We start from the raw sequence: 17111 nt of genomic DNA, 5'->3' as shown, positions 1-17111 counted from the left end.
GTACAAAACTATCCCTGCCATACGCAAGCTATCGAGCGGTGCGTAAAGTTGGTCATGGAAGCATCGTCTAATGTCTAATGTATGTGGGCCCCAACAAGGAGATGGATTCATCGGGGCAACACTTAAATCAAGGTCCATGCTGCCAGATTTTACCACCAAATCACAATACAAAGTTGGCGTTTAAAAGCTGGACACAAACCGATGAAAAAGAAATGTACATATGTAAATAATGCAAAAACACACATTCATTGGTTGGTTGGAGAGAAGGATGTGGAGTGGAGCTAGAAGTGCAATCACCTCCTCGTTGTGAGTTCTGGGTTGTTTAAATATTGTCATACAATATCTAAACAAGCGAAGAGCTTCACAATGTAACAGAAAAATGAGTAAGTAAATGCTTTTTAATTTATCAAAATCATCAAAAATTTCCAATTTTTATAGATTTTGAATGACCTTGCGGGATCGGAAGATATTCGTTAAATTGGTAAAACTATTTTTTATCACTCAACCATGCAAACTGTACGTACATATTACTAGAGCGATAAATAAAACATACATAAAGAATAAATAAAAAAATTTGAAAAAAAGGTAAAATTTCATTTTTTTCATAATCTTTAGGCCCGTTGCGGGATCGGAAGATAAAGTCCGATTTGAATAATTTATTTTTTGTTTTTCTTGTAATTACCAATCCCAACTTTTCCGCACTATAGCGACACCGAATTATCAACTTGACTTTTTTCGCACCACCCTATTGTTCAGCCTCACTCGTGCTTTTTGATTCTAATAGAGATTCTGGATAACTCTTATATCTTTCTCATCATTATTAGCTTGTGTAGCATTTTTATCTTTTGTGGTTAATTATTTGATATTTTTATAGTTTAATTCATCTACTCGTATAATCTGATGAAGTTTTGGCTTTTCTATTTTTTTACTTCCAAATCTTCACTAACAAGGTTTTTATAATCTGCTTCTCTGTTAATTCGAAAACTATTTTTTATAGTACCACCTAGCTCGTTCACTTGTAAATTAAAAATATCTTCCTGGGTTATCTTAAACTGATTGGTAGATTATTCAAAGAATAGAAATCCTAGAATCTAGAAGTCAGAAACTCTGATTATAGTCCAAGTAATGAAGCTTAAAATAGGACAAAACCTCGAAATTTTTACAGAATGGATCGATTTGCTTGAAAATTTGAGAATAAGTAGTGGATAGTCCAAGGATCAAAATCTATATGATGCCGAAAGGCGCTTTTACCATGGGGGTGGTTGCCACCCCATCTGGGGGATAGAAATTTTTTATTATATTTTGACCGCAAAAGTTGGTAAAAACATTCATTTTAAGCAAAAAACGTTCTATACATTTTTTTGATAAAATTGATAGTTTTCCATTTATTCGCTATGGAAAGTGTTAGTTTTATATCAAAAAAATCAATGTTTTTAATAAGTTTTCTGCTAATAACTCCAAAAGTTTTCGTTTTATCAAAAGAACTTTACTTAACAAAAATGTATCTTTTGAAAAAATAAACAAAACCGTTTTTTTTTTATTTTCATTAAGACCAATAGTAATCGAGCTATACTTTATTATATGTTGGCTCTTCTTCGTCAAATGCTAAATATTGTAGCTTCAAAGTCAAAAGACGAGAAAACTATGCATTTTTTGAGGGCACCTTGTTCAAGCTAATTTAAAGTAATTAAAATATCTATCTCTGGAAATAAAAAAAAAAGTCTCTAGCTCAAAAATTAAGTGACTTATAATGAAAAGAATGTCAGTCCCCATTTTTTTCAGCGAAAAAGTGATGGCAAGCAACCCCCTAATCACCACAATAATTATAATTATTCAATAGCCTTATTTGGTCTTTTTTATTTATCTATTATTAATAGGTTCTGGAATTTGACCGGCTTAGAATGCAGAGCCGGATTTAAGGCAATGGAGGCCCCTGGGCAGAATTGGTGTGAGAGCTATAAAATTCTAGTCTAGTTGGTTCTTCTTCTTCTTCCCACTGTTGTTAGTTAGTATCAGAACTAAATATAAACGAAGTGTCACCTCATTCTTTTCTTCTGGCAGTCGGTGCATTTGAAGTTCTTTGCTTATATTTGATGAACCGATTTCCTCTTTAAATCAATTGAAAAATTCTACAAATTGTACTAGTTCGACATCTAGGTTTTCATCTAAATCATTGCTATAAATGTCTATAAACTTTAGTGAGTCAGCTTCAATTTGATTGGGAGTTAAATTTTCCAAATTATGTAAAAATCCAAAATCGGAATGCAGAAAGCCTCTGACTTAAAGAGGTAATGAAGTATTCTATAATATCGAAAAAATTTTGAGTCCTAAATTTTTCTGATGTTGTCATTCCAGTATCCTGAGATGTTCCATAATCCAGTGGAGTCAGTCGAATATTCAGTAGTCGTTTCCTATGTGTCGAATAGTATTGAAATTGTCACGTATTGACTGTCTAAACTCTTTAAGTGATCTAAGTGTAAATATTCCTGTTTCTAGTAAACACATTCGATTTATACAAACCATTTGCTTCGCTATGAGTTTTAAATTCTTGCTCATTATAACGTTTAACTAGTGCTTAAACATTCAGTTAACAAGTTTTATCTATATGTAGAGGAAGTGAAAAATACATATAGTTCTAATAAGAAATCAAAGAATGCTGTGGCAGCAGGACAACACTCAGCTTCAGCTTTTGTAACTAAATTTAGAGAGTGGGTTGCATAAGTTGTTGCATAAAACAAAAATGAATCCTATGTGCATAGTTTGCTGATATTTTTTACGTTTGAGGCTTTGTGGGGGCCCCAGAAATGTGGGGGCCTCGGCCCCCACAATGTTAAGGGGGGCAGCTGCCCAGCCTGCCCCCTTAAATCCGGCCCTGTTAGAATGATTAGTTTTAAAAAAAATGGAGTTAAAAGCGAATAACGAATTTTTGTAGTTTGGAAAAAATTGCGTTTTCTTCAGGATAGCAAGATTAGCATCAGAGATACGAAAAAATGTTTAAATATGAAATTGTAGCTTATTTAATTCCCAAGAACATGGTTTGAAAAAAAATTTTCTACGGTAAAAATTGAGTGAGCTATTGACAATTAAAACTTGTAATAACATGCAAAAACCACCTTAACCAACCCTTTCAAAGTCACCTCTTTTTGCGACTGAGAATTATAAAAAGATTTAATATTAATAGGCTTATAGATCTTGTAAAAGCCTACATAATTATTTTTACCAAACTTTCTAGGATGAAAAATAAAAAAGTTACGGTTAAAAAATCAATATATTTTTTTGAAAAAAAAAAGGAAAACTCCAATTGGAAGCATAATAATGTAAGTTAGCGGTGTTTTTAGTCATTGACCTTATTTATTCTTATTTATTTATGTATTATTAATAGATTCTAGAAGTTAGACTGGCTTAGAATGATTAGTTTTTAAAAAACTGGAGTTAAGAGCGAATAACGAATTTTTGTAGTTTGGTAAAAAATGCAATTTTCTTCAGAATAGAAAGATATCATGCGATTTTCTTCAGAGGTACGAAAAACTGTTTCAATATCAAATTGAAAGTTATTTAATTTCCAAGAACTTGGTTTAAAAAAAACTTCTACGGCAAAAATTGAGTGAATCGTAAATGAGTATATCGAAAAACATTGCTTTTTTCTATACAAAACTAACACTTTCGATAGCGAATAAATCGAAAACTATTAATTTTATCAAAAAAATATATAGTCTTTTTTGCTTAGAATTAATGTTTTTATCAACTTTTCCGGTCAAAATATAATAAAAAATTTCCACTCCGAGATGGGGTGGCAACCACCCCCATGGTAAAAGCGCCTTTCGGCATCCTATAGATTTTGATTTTTGAACTATCCACTACTTATTCTCAAATTTTCAACCAAATCGATCCATTCTGTAAAAATTGCGAGGTGAATAGCTTCGGTTCCTGGCCTATTAATTATGGATTTTTAATCTCATTGATGTTTGCCTTTAATTTTTAATAACAAATGGGGAATCATCGTAAAAATCGATATAAATCGTTATCTGCCATATTATCTCAAACTTTGACGCATCGTTACTTATGGAAATTCGAACATTGTACAGCAATTCTTTTGTACAAAGTCCTACTATCATGTCTTTCATTTCGGAGTTTGTACAGTAAGAGTACAAATGTTAGAAGAGATGGACACGGATACGTGACACGGATGGTCACATTAACGTCAAACGTATGACGAGTAGCTCTTAGCTAACATCTAAAGGTGGGAAACTATTCTAAGTGGTAATGTTTTATAGGCTAATACCGATAATTTCCCACCTCTACTTTTTTCATCTCTTTCTATTTCACAACGCAATATTTTGTCCATCTTTTGCGTTATTTTGCCGGTTATTAGCGTGCTCATCACAGTATACGCTTACCAATTTTAAATGAGATAAACCATCCTAAATATAAATTTTTCTACGGAATAGTTTAGGTAGTAGGTTAATTGCCATGCAATAGCAATATAGGGCAAATTTCAAAAATATGTTTATAAAAAATCTATTCAAATTTAATGTTTACATTACAAAAAGTGTGCCAAGAAACACTTCCTTGTTGTAGCATTGCCCTCTCTACGCTTGATCGGGAAGTTTCCAGCTTGCCTTCACAATCAACTTATTCTAGAAGAAGTGTTCCTGCACCTTTTTAATATTTTGTATTATTCCATGTAACATTGTAATATAATGATGTCACCCACTTCCATGGATGTCATGAATCATAAAATTCGTCGATAATTTTATGATTTGGCATCAATGTTTTTTTGCCAAAAATAAAACTTTAAAATCCTTAACTGCCACTCAATTACATTGGCGGGCCAAAAATATGAACCACTCTACAGTATTTAGACTGTCATTGAAACAATCGCGGTCTTTTTTCATGTTATTCAAACCTTGGTTCAAGTTTTACAATTTTCAAACAATGCAGTATGTCAAATGTGTTGTGAGGTGTTACAGTATGTTATACGTTGTATTATTGAAAAAATTGGTAAGTTAAGATTTTGGATTTTTTCAGATACACTGGAGTTCATAATTAACCGGACACCCAGATTTGTTTGTTTTTTTTTTTGTTGGTGTTTAGATCAAATCTTTATTTGTTTGAATTGTATTTTATGCCTTATTTTAGTAATATCGTTTTTTTCTTGTTTGAACCTGTTTAGATATTTTGTGCTAACAACAACACTTCTACAGAAACGTTTTGTTATCAATGTGAAATAACTTATAATGAAACAGCATTAATTTAAGTTTATTGTGGTATTGTACGTGCTTACAAGTCCGGCTGTAGGTTTTTGTGTTGTCTTCTGTTTAAAACTTGCACAAATTATGAAACCAGAAGAAGTAGCACAAGTTGTTGCTTTACGGGATAATGTGAGGAGCATTCATTACATCGCAAATGCTTTAGGAATTTCTCGAAGTACAGTGTTTGATAGTGCGGCAGACTCGTGCAAATATTATTGAAGCAGAATTGTGCATTTAATGATAGAAGCATATAATTTGGACCACACATACTACACATATAAAGGTTTAAAATTAGATACGAGGCCACCTGAGATTTTACCTTTTACAAAAATGGCGGGCATTCAAAATGGCGACGACACATACGTGCCGCACGATAACTTTTGAACGAACATTCTGACTTCAACCAAATTTGGTATATGGGTTCTTTTTTTGGTGTATAAGATTGAGTGCTTAAACCGGAAGAATCGGTTTACCAGAAGTTGTATTTTTCATGATTTTTTACGTAAAAATATGTTGGTTTTTTTTTCAATTCTTTCACCCTGTATGTATTAATTTTTCAACAAGGTAATACCGGCATTAAAAAGAGCATAAAAATTATTTTTTAGGAAATATTTTGAACTTTTTAGTTATATTAATTACCATTTAATAAATGCATAACTTATCTTCACATGTACCTATGTGCGGCAGATTCGTGCAAATATTATAAGAATTATTGTGCATTTAATGGTAGAAGCATATAATTTGGACCACATATACTACATATACAAAGGTTCAAATTTTGATATGAGGCCATCTCAGACTTTGCCTTTTACAGAAATGGCGGCCTTCAACATGGCGACTATACATATGTGACTAATAGCACAATAACTTTTGAACGAAAAGTCCGATTTAAACCAAATTTGGTGTATATGTTCTTTTTTTGACGTAAAAGATCGAGGTCATGAACCGGAAGAATCGATTTACCAGAAGTTGTGTTTTCCTGATGTTTTATGTAAAAATATGTTGTTTATTTTTTAAATTCTTTCACCCTGTATATATTAATTTTTTAAAAAGGTAATACCGGCGTTGAAAAGAGCGTAAAAATATTTTTAAGGAAATATTTTGAACTCTTTAGTTATGTTAATTACCAAGAAATAAATGCACAACGTATCTTCACATATACCTATGAACCTATGTGCGGCGAATTTGTGCAAATAATATAAGAATTATTGTGCATTTAATGGTAGAAGCATATTATATGTAATTTGGACCACACACACTCCATATACAAAGATTCAAATTTAGATATGAGGCCATCTCAGATTTTGTCTTTTCCAAAAATGGCGGGCATTCAAAATGAATCTGCCGCACATAGGTACATGAGAAGATACGTTACGCATTTTTTAAACGGTAATTAACATAAACATTAACATTAACATATCTAAAATATTTCCTAAAAAATATTTTTACTCTCTTTTCAATTGCGGTATTACCTTTTTGAAAAAATAATATGTATAAATATATCAGTGCAAGAAAAGGTGTGAAAAGAATATATTAGTGTTGTTAGTAAATATGTTTATTATAATTTTTGTGTCTTTGGATTTGTCTTCCTCAGGAGTAAGATCAGTAATATTAAAACATTTTATTGTATATTTATTATACTTGTCTGTTTGTTACCGTGAAGTGTCATTAGGTACGTCCGAACCGATACAGACACAGTCCTCGTAGCGTATTTGGTATAGCATTCGGCCAGAGATCGAGAGGTCTTGAGTTCGAGTCCGAAGTAATCCTATACTTTTTTTTTGAAAGCGTTAAGAACAAAATTAGTTTGGTGTTTAAAAAAATTAAAACAAACTGTTTAAAGTATATTTATTTTTAAGAAATCAAATAATAGAAGTATAACTTCTTACGTGGCGCGTGCGTACAAAGTACATACACACATTCTTTTTTTAAATGCCAGTTTTTAGGAAAGTTTTGAATGTCCGGTTAATTTTGCACGCCAGTGTGGTTTTGAGTGTTTTAAATGTTTTCTTGTGGACAAAACATATATTTTTCATAGGAAAAAAATATCAATGATTTTATGTTTACATCGCTGTAGAAATTTGCTTGTAAACAAAAGTCTTAAGCGCTTAGTTAATCTGTAATTACTTAATAGTGTTAGTAGACACGTGTAATGTTTTTGATAAATCATTTATTTGATAAGATTCGTAAATTTAGCAATGCAGTTTTAATTATTTTTTGAAATTTTGTTTCAAGATTAATTTTTCATTTGGAGAATTGACCGATATTTCAATGATTTTCGGAGAACCTTAAAAGTATTTTAAGGACTTAAGCCTGGTTGCACCAACAGATCTTAAGCTCCAGCTTAGTTAAGCTCTACTTATAGATAGGGTCTCCTTGAGTATCACTTACGTTGCACCATAATTTTAGATTCTTACGTTATTATCAATTATATATATTATTATATTATGGTATTCTTATTGTAATATATTATAATTATATTATATTAATTCTTATGATATTCTCGACTTAAGCTTAAGATCTGTTGGTGCAACCGGTCATAAAAGATCATTTTTATAATAGACCTGGATCCCGCGTACCAAAAAAGTTGATTAATAGCAAGCTGAAAATTTGTTAATAGCTTAACGGTGTCTAGTCGGACAAACTTTGATACATGGGAACATTGGAACAGGGGAAGTTTTAATTGTAGAACAGGTTAAAAATTTGGAACGCCAGACTACGAAAACGTTCCATGTATTTTGTCGGTCAGAACTGTATATTCCAATTGATTTGTTACCATTTCATTCAACTCTCATGCAAAAATCAGACTGATGTTTATCACCAACTGGGCATTTTTATGAGTGGAACACGAAGAACATGTCAAATGACAGGAATCATGTTGGTTAGTAATAGCAATCTGATTTTTGCATGAGAGTTTAATGAAAGAGTAACAAATCAATTGCATGGTCTGTCCGACAAAATACATGGGACGTTTTCGTAATCTGACGTTCCAAATTTTTAAACTGTTTCACAATTAAAACTTCCCCTGTCCCAGTGTTCTCGTACATTAAAGTTTGTCCGACTAGACACCGTTAAGCTATTAATTTTCAGCTTGCTATTAATCAACTTTTTTTGGTACGCGGGATCCAGGCCTATAAGTACTTCGTCACTATTATCGTGCTTTAATACTAACAATTCAATTATTGTATATTTTTAAATATATCGAATGTAACACCTTTAAAAATCTCTCAATATGTATTCAAAAAAGTATTTCAGACACCGATAAATTTTTTTAACAAATGTGTCGGAAACCAATATTTATAAAATGTGGATTGTATTCTTACGAAGGCAGATTTAGTAGGGATAAAATTTTTAATTACAAAAACAGTTATAATCGGGATGAAAAAAATAACATTCTCTTTGGAAAAGCGAATTTATTCATATATTTTTGGTGAATGTGTGGGTATGGTTCAACATTTTTTATTTGAATTTTAAATATTATCAAATAATTTACATGAATCCGTTATACATGGTTTCCGGACGAGCTGTTAAATTAATTGTTGGAAAATGTTCTGTTAAATGTGGTTTCAACGCGATAGAAACCTATTTCTAGATATTTTTTAAACATATCTTTTGTATATGTACCAAAATAATTAAGTAAGAGCCTTTTAAAAACCCTATTCTGTGGCGAGGTAGATTATCATTCTTTATTATTTATAACTTGCTCTATTTTTGTTATCATGACTCTTTTCTATTTCTTTCCTTTTTGTCATTGGTAGTTCCAGTTCTTGATATCCATTGCTCTATTGATCTTCTTCGTTGTCCAGCCATGTTCTTCGATTAATTCCTCTACACATGGGCCATAGTGGTGTCCAGTTAGTTATCTTTCGTAGAATATTTACATGTGTCTTAGTATTTGTCTAATCCATTCTAAGTGGAGACTTTTTGCTCACTGACTCTATTTTCTCTAATTCTACTTTTAATATATCGGCGTCTGGTATTGTTGACAATGTATTTGACTAATTATGTCTTTAGATTTACAGTTTTTCTTTTACTTTTTAACTGTCCCTCCTCCTACGTGCCTTCTCTATTGAGGTTAACCATCAATATGGCAAATTTCGCTCTGTTCTGGGCTTGATGAATTAAGTTATTCCTTGTTGTGTGGGTCCAATCTCGTATGTTTAGGAGCCAGGATTTTTTCTTTCTTCCTATACCCCTTTTTGGCTTCGATTTTGCCTTCTAATATTACCTGGAACTGTTCAAATTCCCTATGGCGCATAATGTTTTATTGTCCAGGTCTAGCAGCTATATAACCAGACCATGCTATTTTCTTATAATTTCTTTTGAGTAGTCTAGCTGACTATTTAGCTCTCTGCCCAGGTATATGAAGTTTTGGGAACTCTGAAGGGTGATACCAAATATTTGAAGACCTAAGTGGAAGGAGGTATGTTACAAAGCCTACCTTTTGAGATATGGGCAGTTAAAGTTTTTATTCGTCTACTTTTATCAGGAAAATGTTGCTTGTGTTATTTGGTTTTATTTATATTGCTATAAGCATTCCTTTACAAATAATTTATTTTTCCTACAAATAAATAAAAACTGTATATACCGCTTTCTTCCATTAATTTTAGTTTGTATAACTATCCTTTATCTGAATGGATGAAGGGAGTATGTGGCATGAAATAATACTCTATAATCAGTTTTACAGAAATTTATGTAATTGAACACAACATAATCTTCTTCTTATTCATGTGCCGTGCTTGATTATTGAACGTTGGCTATCAAATTGGCTATAGTAATTTTTTTTATGGCAGCTCGGTAAAGGGATGCAGAGGATCTGTTAAACCATTCTCACAGGTGTCTAAGTCATGACGGTCTTCTTCGACCTGGTCTTTCTTGTTCGACCTGGCCTTTCTTCTTCGACCTGGCCTTTCTTCTTCCGTCTACCTTGCCTTGTATTATTGAATGGAGTATATTATACAGAGTGAGTTTTATGTATGGAAAGCCTCAATTATCTCGGAAACGGTTTGCACGATTTTTTATAGATTTTTTCTGGAAATTTAATGAATTTTCTTATTTCAAATAGAACACCCTATATATTTTTGCCTTTTGAAGTCCTAAGAAATGCTGATTATTTTTCGTGTTACATTCCCCATTCCTAAATGCCATAATTTCGAAGTTATTTAGCTACATTTATTTAAAAAAAAAATTTAAACAAATTTAAGAAATAAATTTTTTCAACCCGTGTACATTATTTTAGGTTCTTTTAATCATTGGAAACAAAAAAGGTCTTTTGTAATATTTCTCCAAAGTTAATAGTTTTCGAGTTATAAATAATTTAAATCTGAAAACGACGAAAAATATTTCATACCTCCTTCTTCCATTCAAGAATCGTAGTTTACATGTTACATACCTCCTTCATCCACTAAAATATCTATTATTAAGATTTTTAGAGGTACAGTATAAGTGCCATATGATAGTGAAGTTACATACCACCTTAATTCACTAAAAAACTCAAAATTTTAGAAAATGTTACATACCTCCTTCTTCCATAAGGTCTTCATTTGTATGTTGCGTGTAATTTGTTCATGGTGGTTCATTTTGTCCAAGCCCAGCAGGTGACTTTCTTCTGATAATATGTTCATCAAAAAATTTAGTTGTTCTTCTGTTTCCTCTAATACTACGGTGTCATCGGCATCTCTTACAGTACTGTACTAGTTTTAAAAATACTGTTGTAAAAAGACACCCGAATTAGTGTCGGATTTTTCGCCGCAAATAGTAACGATCTCAAAATCATCTCGTGTTTAACTCCTCTTGTTAGTTAAAATCTTTCTTAGCATATTTTACATAATATTCTAATTTCTCCTGCAACTTGTAACTTAACTTTCAACAACCTTGATTATTAATCTGTTTGACTCATTCATACTAACTGATGTTTATGTTTACAACAATTATGAATGGATATCGACCGATATACTTCCCATTGTTGTTTATTAAAATTATTTACAGTAGGTAGTAAAACAGGAAAGTGTAGGTATGGTTGACGGGGTGGTGTCTAGGTCGTGCATAAACATTTTTTTCTTCAGAATCGTCTTCCGTTCTTGTGTCTTTAGTTGAAATGTAGGGATTGTCTGTGAGGATGGTCGCTACAAGTAAATATTTGGAGTTGATAGTCGATAGATTTATAGATAAGTCACTGGCAACGCCATTAATGTATTAATTTGTTAAGTAGTGTACAAGCTGTAGTGATGTTTGAATCTTCTATTGCGTTTACGAAGTAAGTACATTTTGTATTAACCTTTGTGTCTATACCCAGGTACCTGGGTATAATTGGTAATTGTTTTATCTAAACCATTGGCGATAGTAAAAATATTTTTATTCCAGCTTCTAGTTATTCCTAAAATTATTCAGAACGAAGAGATTTATAATAAAATCCAAAGAAAAAAATGCATATAATATATTAAAAATACCTGTCAAAGTTTTTACACCATGAAGTCCACACCCGTGGCACCCAGGTAACAATAATGTTTAGTAAATCATGAAGCTGTGTCTAGTTTTTTTTTTATAATAAAAGTGATATAGAAACATAAATAAAAATTACATTTCAAACATATTGTTCGCACTTACTTATTTTTACTGAGTGTTTGTTACATAGTGAACGATTACAAACATTACATAATTTTGGTGTCTTTCTTAGCCGTTTTTTCGGTAAAGACATGCAAATGTAGCAATTTCCAACAATTTTGAGGGGTCCAGTGTAATCTTGGAGAGGTAATGACTCTGCTGTATTACTTGAATCTGTAAGTATAGGTTTTCCTAACATGCACTCAATTCCTGACCTGGATGAAAAATTTCGATATACATTTGGCAGTTCAGATCTAGCATAAATTGCAGGCATCACTAGTTGTTTCCGTAAGTCTTGTAGAAAAATTCTACGCTTACTAGTTTCAGTAGAACTCTGTGGATTTGTATTATAGGTTGCTAGGCAAGCTACTTCTAGGATATGGTAAGGTAAAAGGAAGCTACTGGCCAACGCAAAGTTCTGCGTTTAGTGGAATATTGAGAAACCATTTTGTCTACGCCTCCTTTAGTTTTATTATAGTACTGAATTATTTCAGGTTTATTTTTTGAGCCACTTAAATTATCGTTGTCATTGTTGACAGCAAAATAAGGTTTTTCCTTTTGTGGCACATAATGAACAAGTGGTAACATGACTGCACTGAATCCATATAATGATGATTCAGGCTCACGCTCTGGTGAAGGCAGCATTTCTTGTAGATTATAAATATGGTTTGTTTCTTTTTGTTATCATTAGTTAGTACCCACTAATGATAAATTTCAAGACAACAGGAGACGGGCTAGTGGAAGAGTTGTGAAAAATTATCCATTTTTATGTTTCGTCCAGAATTTTTGTATCTGTAACACAAATCTTTTACTACGCGTTCACCTTTAGTATTTTCACGTCCAGTTGAATTTTTTCCAGTATATATTTGTCTAGAAGTGGATACGAATTACCGTCAAGCGAATTATCGTCGAAACTATGAGCGAAGTGTACCGAAACAATGCCGGGTACCTGGGTATCACGGGTATAGACTACCGTATCAGGTATGGTTTGTTCAACAGTAAATGGTTGAGTTCAATTAGTGCGGTCGTAAATATTATTAAATTTATCTGACCTAGCCCATTGTTAAGACCCACCCGGAGCGATAAGCAACCGAGGTAGACAGAGTTGGTCTTTTGACAATTAACACTGACTAGACGGTACTCCCATAATAAAGCAAATAAATTTTACCAGAAAACATATTTAAATTTTACCTGAAACCGGACCTTTTATACTATTATCGGTTAATCCAGGATGTTTATAGTGGTAACTAATTGAACTCAACCATTTACTGTTAAACATATCATACTTGGGTATAGACATAACGGTTAAATTAATTTTTACTCTCTCTATACAGTAATAAATGACAGACAGATTTCTTTAAAAACTATCATTTGTGGATAATTATCAAAACAATATTCTAGTTTTCTTTTTTCTTCCCTTCCTTTTACCCTATCAGGGTGTCGGATTTGTGCTAGCTATTTTAATTTCCATTCGCCCATCTCTTCCATTCTTTTCTATTTCCTGCAATTATTTTCAGTTACTCGAGTGATTTTTGTTTAACTTGTCCCGCCTGTACAACTTGTTCTATCCATTTTTTTCTCGGTCTGCCTCTTTTTCTTTGTACGATGTTGTTTGCTTCGCGGACTTTTCTTGTAATTCTGTTGGGTTGCATCCTCATCAGATGTCATTTGTCTCTTTGATATTTTATCCATTATTGGTTCTTGATTGACCATTCTCCTAATGGTCTCGTTGATTAATCTATCCCTTTTTGTCTTTCCTACTATCCTTCTTAAGTGTCTCATCTCCATTGCATTTATTCTGCTCTTATGTTTTTCCAAAGTTGTCCAGATTTCACTTGCATAGAGCACAGTCGGTGGCTGCACATGGATTCGCTCCCGGGTTCAGGTAGGAAGACCTAACCCTTCGGTCATAACTTAACTTTCGGGTATGAGTTTCGGAGCCAACTCGTGTACAATAAAAGTGGTTTTATAGGGGTTGGGAGCGAATCCATGTGCGCCGCAGTCGGTATCACTATTGTGTTATACATTTTTATCATTGTCTCTTGTGTAAGTTCTCTTTTTCTCAGTATTGGGGCTAACGCATAGTATAACTTGTTTGATTTCTTTGGCCTATTTGTTATTTCCCAGTCTATTTTTCCGTCGTTAGTACCTAATACATACTTCCCAGGTATTATTAAGTTGGAACTACATATTTCCAATTCTGAATTTTTACATTTTATCTTTATTTCATTATTTTCCGTATCTTCTTTGCCACTGATTATCATTATCTTACTTTTTCCTCGTTTATTTCCATTTTTAGTTCTTCTATTTGTTCTACCCATATACACATTAGTTTTTGCATTTTATTCTCGGAATCTGCTATTAATACTATGTCGTCCGCATACATGTAATATCTATGGTATGTACAGTCCGTCTAATTTATTTACCGTTACACGTCATTATTTACGTTGCTCTAAGTTGACATTGTTGCCCAATTACAAAAAATTCATTTTAAATCAAATACATCACATAATTTTTGCGGAAGTTGATTATACAGCAAGACAAATTAATATTCAATGTAAATAAATAAAAACTTTAGAAATAGAAAACAAGAATTAAGTTATAATCTTACGTTAAAGTAGATAATAAAAACAGTAAATATAAAGAAACAAATACTTATAGTAAAGAATAAAAACAAATATGAAGTGTCATCACCGCAACTGTCAAATAAATGTTACCAATTTATGCCAAAATATCACCTTCGTTCGATTACAGTTACAGTGTGTTCCGAACAAATGTGCTTCATAAAAACGTTTTATAATCCATTTATACAAATTAAATGAAAAATATCATTGTGTATTTCTTTAAGTTAACATTAATAGAAATCTTTAAATATTATTTCTACGCGTACATAATAAAATATGTCTAGTGGCTGTAATGCCAGTATACTCGGCAAAATGATTCTAAAAAAGAACACACCTACCGCCTAAATATTTCGTGTTGGTATCATGTGACATCACGGGCTATGACGCGGATGACGTGCAACGGTAAGTAAATTAGACGGAGTGTATTTGGTTCTTACTCTAGTATTTCTTATGAATTCGTTTATTACTATTGTGAATGGCAAAGGGTTATTCACAATAGGATGACTCTCCTTGTTTAATACCTCTCTTTCAATTAAATTCTTCCGACCTTTCCCCTGTTATTTGTACTCTTCCTTTTACCTCTTTGTAAGTACTTTCTATAATTGCTATCAATGGAATCGGTACATGTATGTATGTTCCTCAAGAATTTCTCTATAATTTGTCTTCCTATTGTGTCAAATGCTGCTCTCAAAAAAATTAAGTCAATTTTGTATTAAATTTATTTTTTATTCTCTCCGCACCGAAATAAATGTTATAGTCCTTGGGCCCACCATTTAAAAAAAATATTATCTCCCTCATGACACTTTTTTTATTCAGTACAGTATGTAATTCATGTCGAATCGGACAACTTTTCTGTTTTGGAAAATTTTCGGAAGGGGGCGTTTCATAAATATAAAGGTTTTTAAACTTTGGTGCATCCGACAACTGGAGTACCCTTAAAAATTTGTCGGACAGTATTACCAGTTAATTGTAAATTTGTTTATTAAACAATCCTTCAAAAATCAGCTGTGAGTGTATAAATTTTATGACTGTGGTGCGTGCGGGAGGCGCACTGATTTTTTTGCAGGATTTTTTGATAAAAATACTTACAATTTACTGCTAATATTGTCCGACAAATGGTACCTACTCCAGTTGTAGTACGCACCACAGTTTAGAAACCTCTATAGGTATTCACGAAACGCCCCCCTCTCGAAAATTTTCCGATATAGAAAAGTTGTCCGATTCGACGTAAATAACCCTCCTCAAAAACCCGACGTTTAGGTAGGATTTTTTCCGGACAGAAATTTTTCGTAAATTCCAAAATTTATGCTTAACGTCTGAGTGGCAGTTTCCTTCTATAGACGTGGACTATAATTTCAGTGTTTTTCTAGATAAGCTTCTCCGCATCTTCAATAAGGCATTTCCTTTAATTCCTATTAAGCCAAAACATCGGAAACCTTGGGTTACGAAAGGTATCCGCATATCAGCCAAGAATATGCGTTCACTTCTATACATCAAGAAATTTACTACCAATGTTTCTGTCACTGAATATATCACGAAGTACAGGACAACATATCTAAAACTTGTCAAATCAGCTAAAAAAGCCTATTATCAAAATCGTCTGGGAAGCTCTAAAAGTGTTGCAAAAGAAACCTGGTCTATAATAAACGATCTTCGAAATAAAACTCATACAGCTCAATCATTTTCCCTTCCAAATCCTGAAAGTCTAAACGATTACTTCGTTAATGTGAGTAAAAATATAACATCAACTATTTTGCCCCAACAAGATCCCATTTCTTATCTCCCTAATTCAAGAAAGGTCTCGAATTCATTATTTTTAAAACCAGTCGATAACTCTGAACTGACCCAAACAATCAATAGTATCAAAAGCAAATCATCATGTAGTACTGATGGACTATCTATAAAAATTTTCTCTAATCTCACAGAAAATGTGTTGGAAATCCTCGTCTCACTAATTAATGATTCCTTCGAAAAAGGTAAATTTCCAGAGTGCCTAAAGACAGCCATTATTATTCCTCTTCATAAGGGTGGTGAAAAATCTAATGCCTGCAACTATAGACCTATTGCCTTACTACCGGCACTCTCCAAAATTATTGAGAGACTCATTAAAACTCGACTTATGTCCTTTATCGTTGATAACAACATTTTATCTCAAAATCAGTTCGGCTTTTTAACTAATAAATGTACCACTGATGCCATGTTTTCTGTACTACATGAGGTTTATCAAGAGCACTAAACAATAATCTTTATACTGCCACTGTTTTCTGTGACTATGCCAAAGCTTTTGATTGTGTAAATCACAACATCTTGATTAAAAAACTAAATTTCAATGGAATTAAAGGTATTTCTTTGAATTGGTTCCAATCCTACTTGAATAATAGGAAACAACTAGTTAGAGCAAATGATACTGACTCTAGTCTCAGAAACATTGTATGTGGAGTACCGCAAGGTTCAGTATTGGGTCCTCTTCTGTTCCTTATCTTTATAAATGACATCACTAATTTAAAAATCGATGGGAAAATTTTTCTTCTTGCTGATGATACCAGTATCACTTGGAGCAACTCCATGAAACTATAACTTCGGATCTACTGACGATAAAGACCTGGTCTGATTCCAATTTACTCTCTTTTAA

The 17111-nt window shown here is 32.5% G+C and overlaps 1 protein-coding gene across 20 annotated transcripts in view; it reads left to right on the top strand.

Moving 5' to 3' along the window:
• LOC126881576 (titin) overlaps nt 1-17111 on the top strand; it is a 405229-nt gene that overhangs the window by 220754 nt on the left and 167364 nt on the right. Inside the window, exon 1 of one of the 20 annotated variants that reach the window (XM_050645910.1) lies at nt 4868-5001. The exons of the other annotated variants lie outside the window; for them this stretch is intronic. Coding sequence (XP_050501867.1) covers nt 4950-5001 — 52 coding nt within the window. The 5' untranslated portion in view covers nt 4868-4949. Of the gene's footprint in view, nt 1-4867; nt 5002-17111 lie in introns of those variants that run through there. 20 annotated transcript variants of the gene reach the window in all.

The sequence above is a fragment of the Diabrotica virgifera genome, chromosome 3 (genome assembly GCF_917563875.1).
Source record: "Diabrotica virgifera virgifera chromosome 3, PGI_DIABVI_V3a".
NCBI classification, from domain to species: Eukaryota; Metazoa; Arthropoda; class Insecta; order Coleoptera; family Chrysomelidae; genus Diabrotica; species Diabrotica virgifera.
The sequence above is the reverse complement of the archived record's forward strand: the minus strand, read 5'-3'. Positions and strand labels throughout refer to the sequence as shown.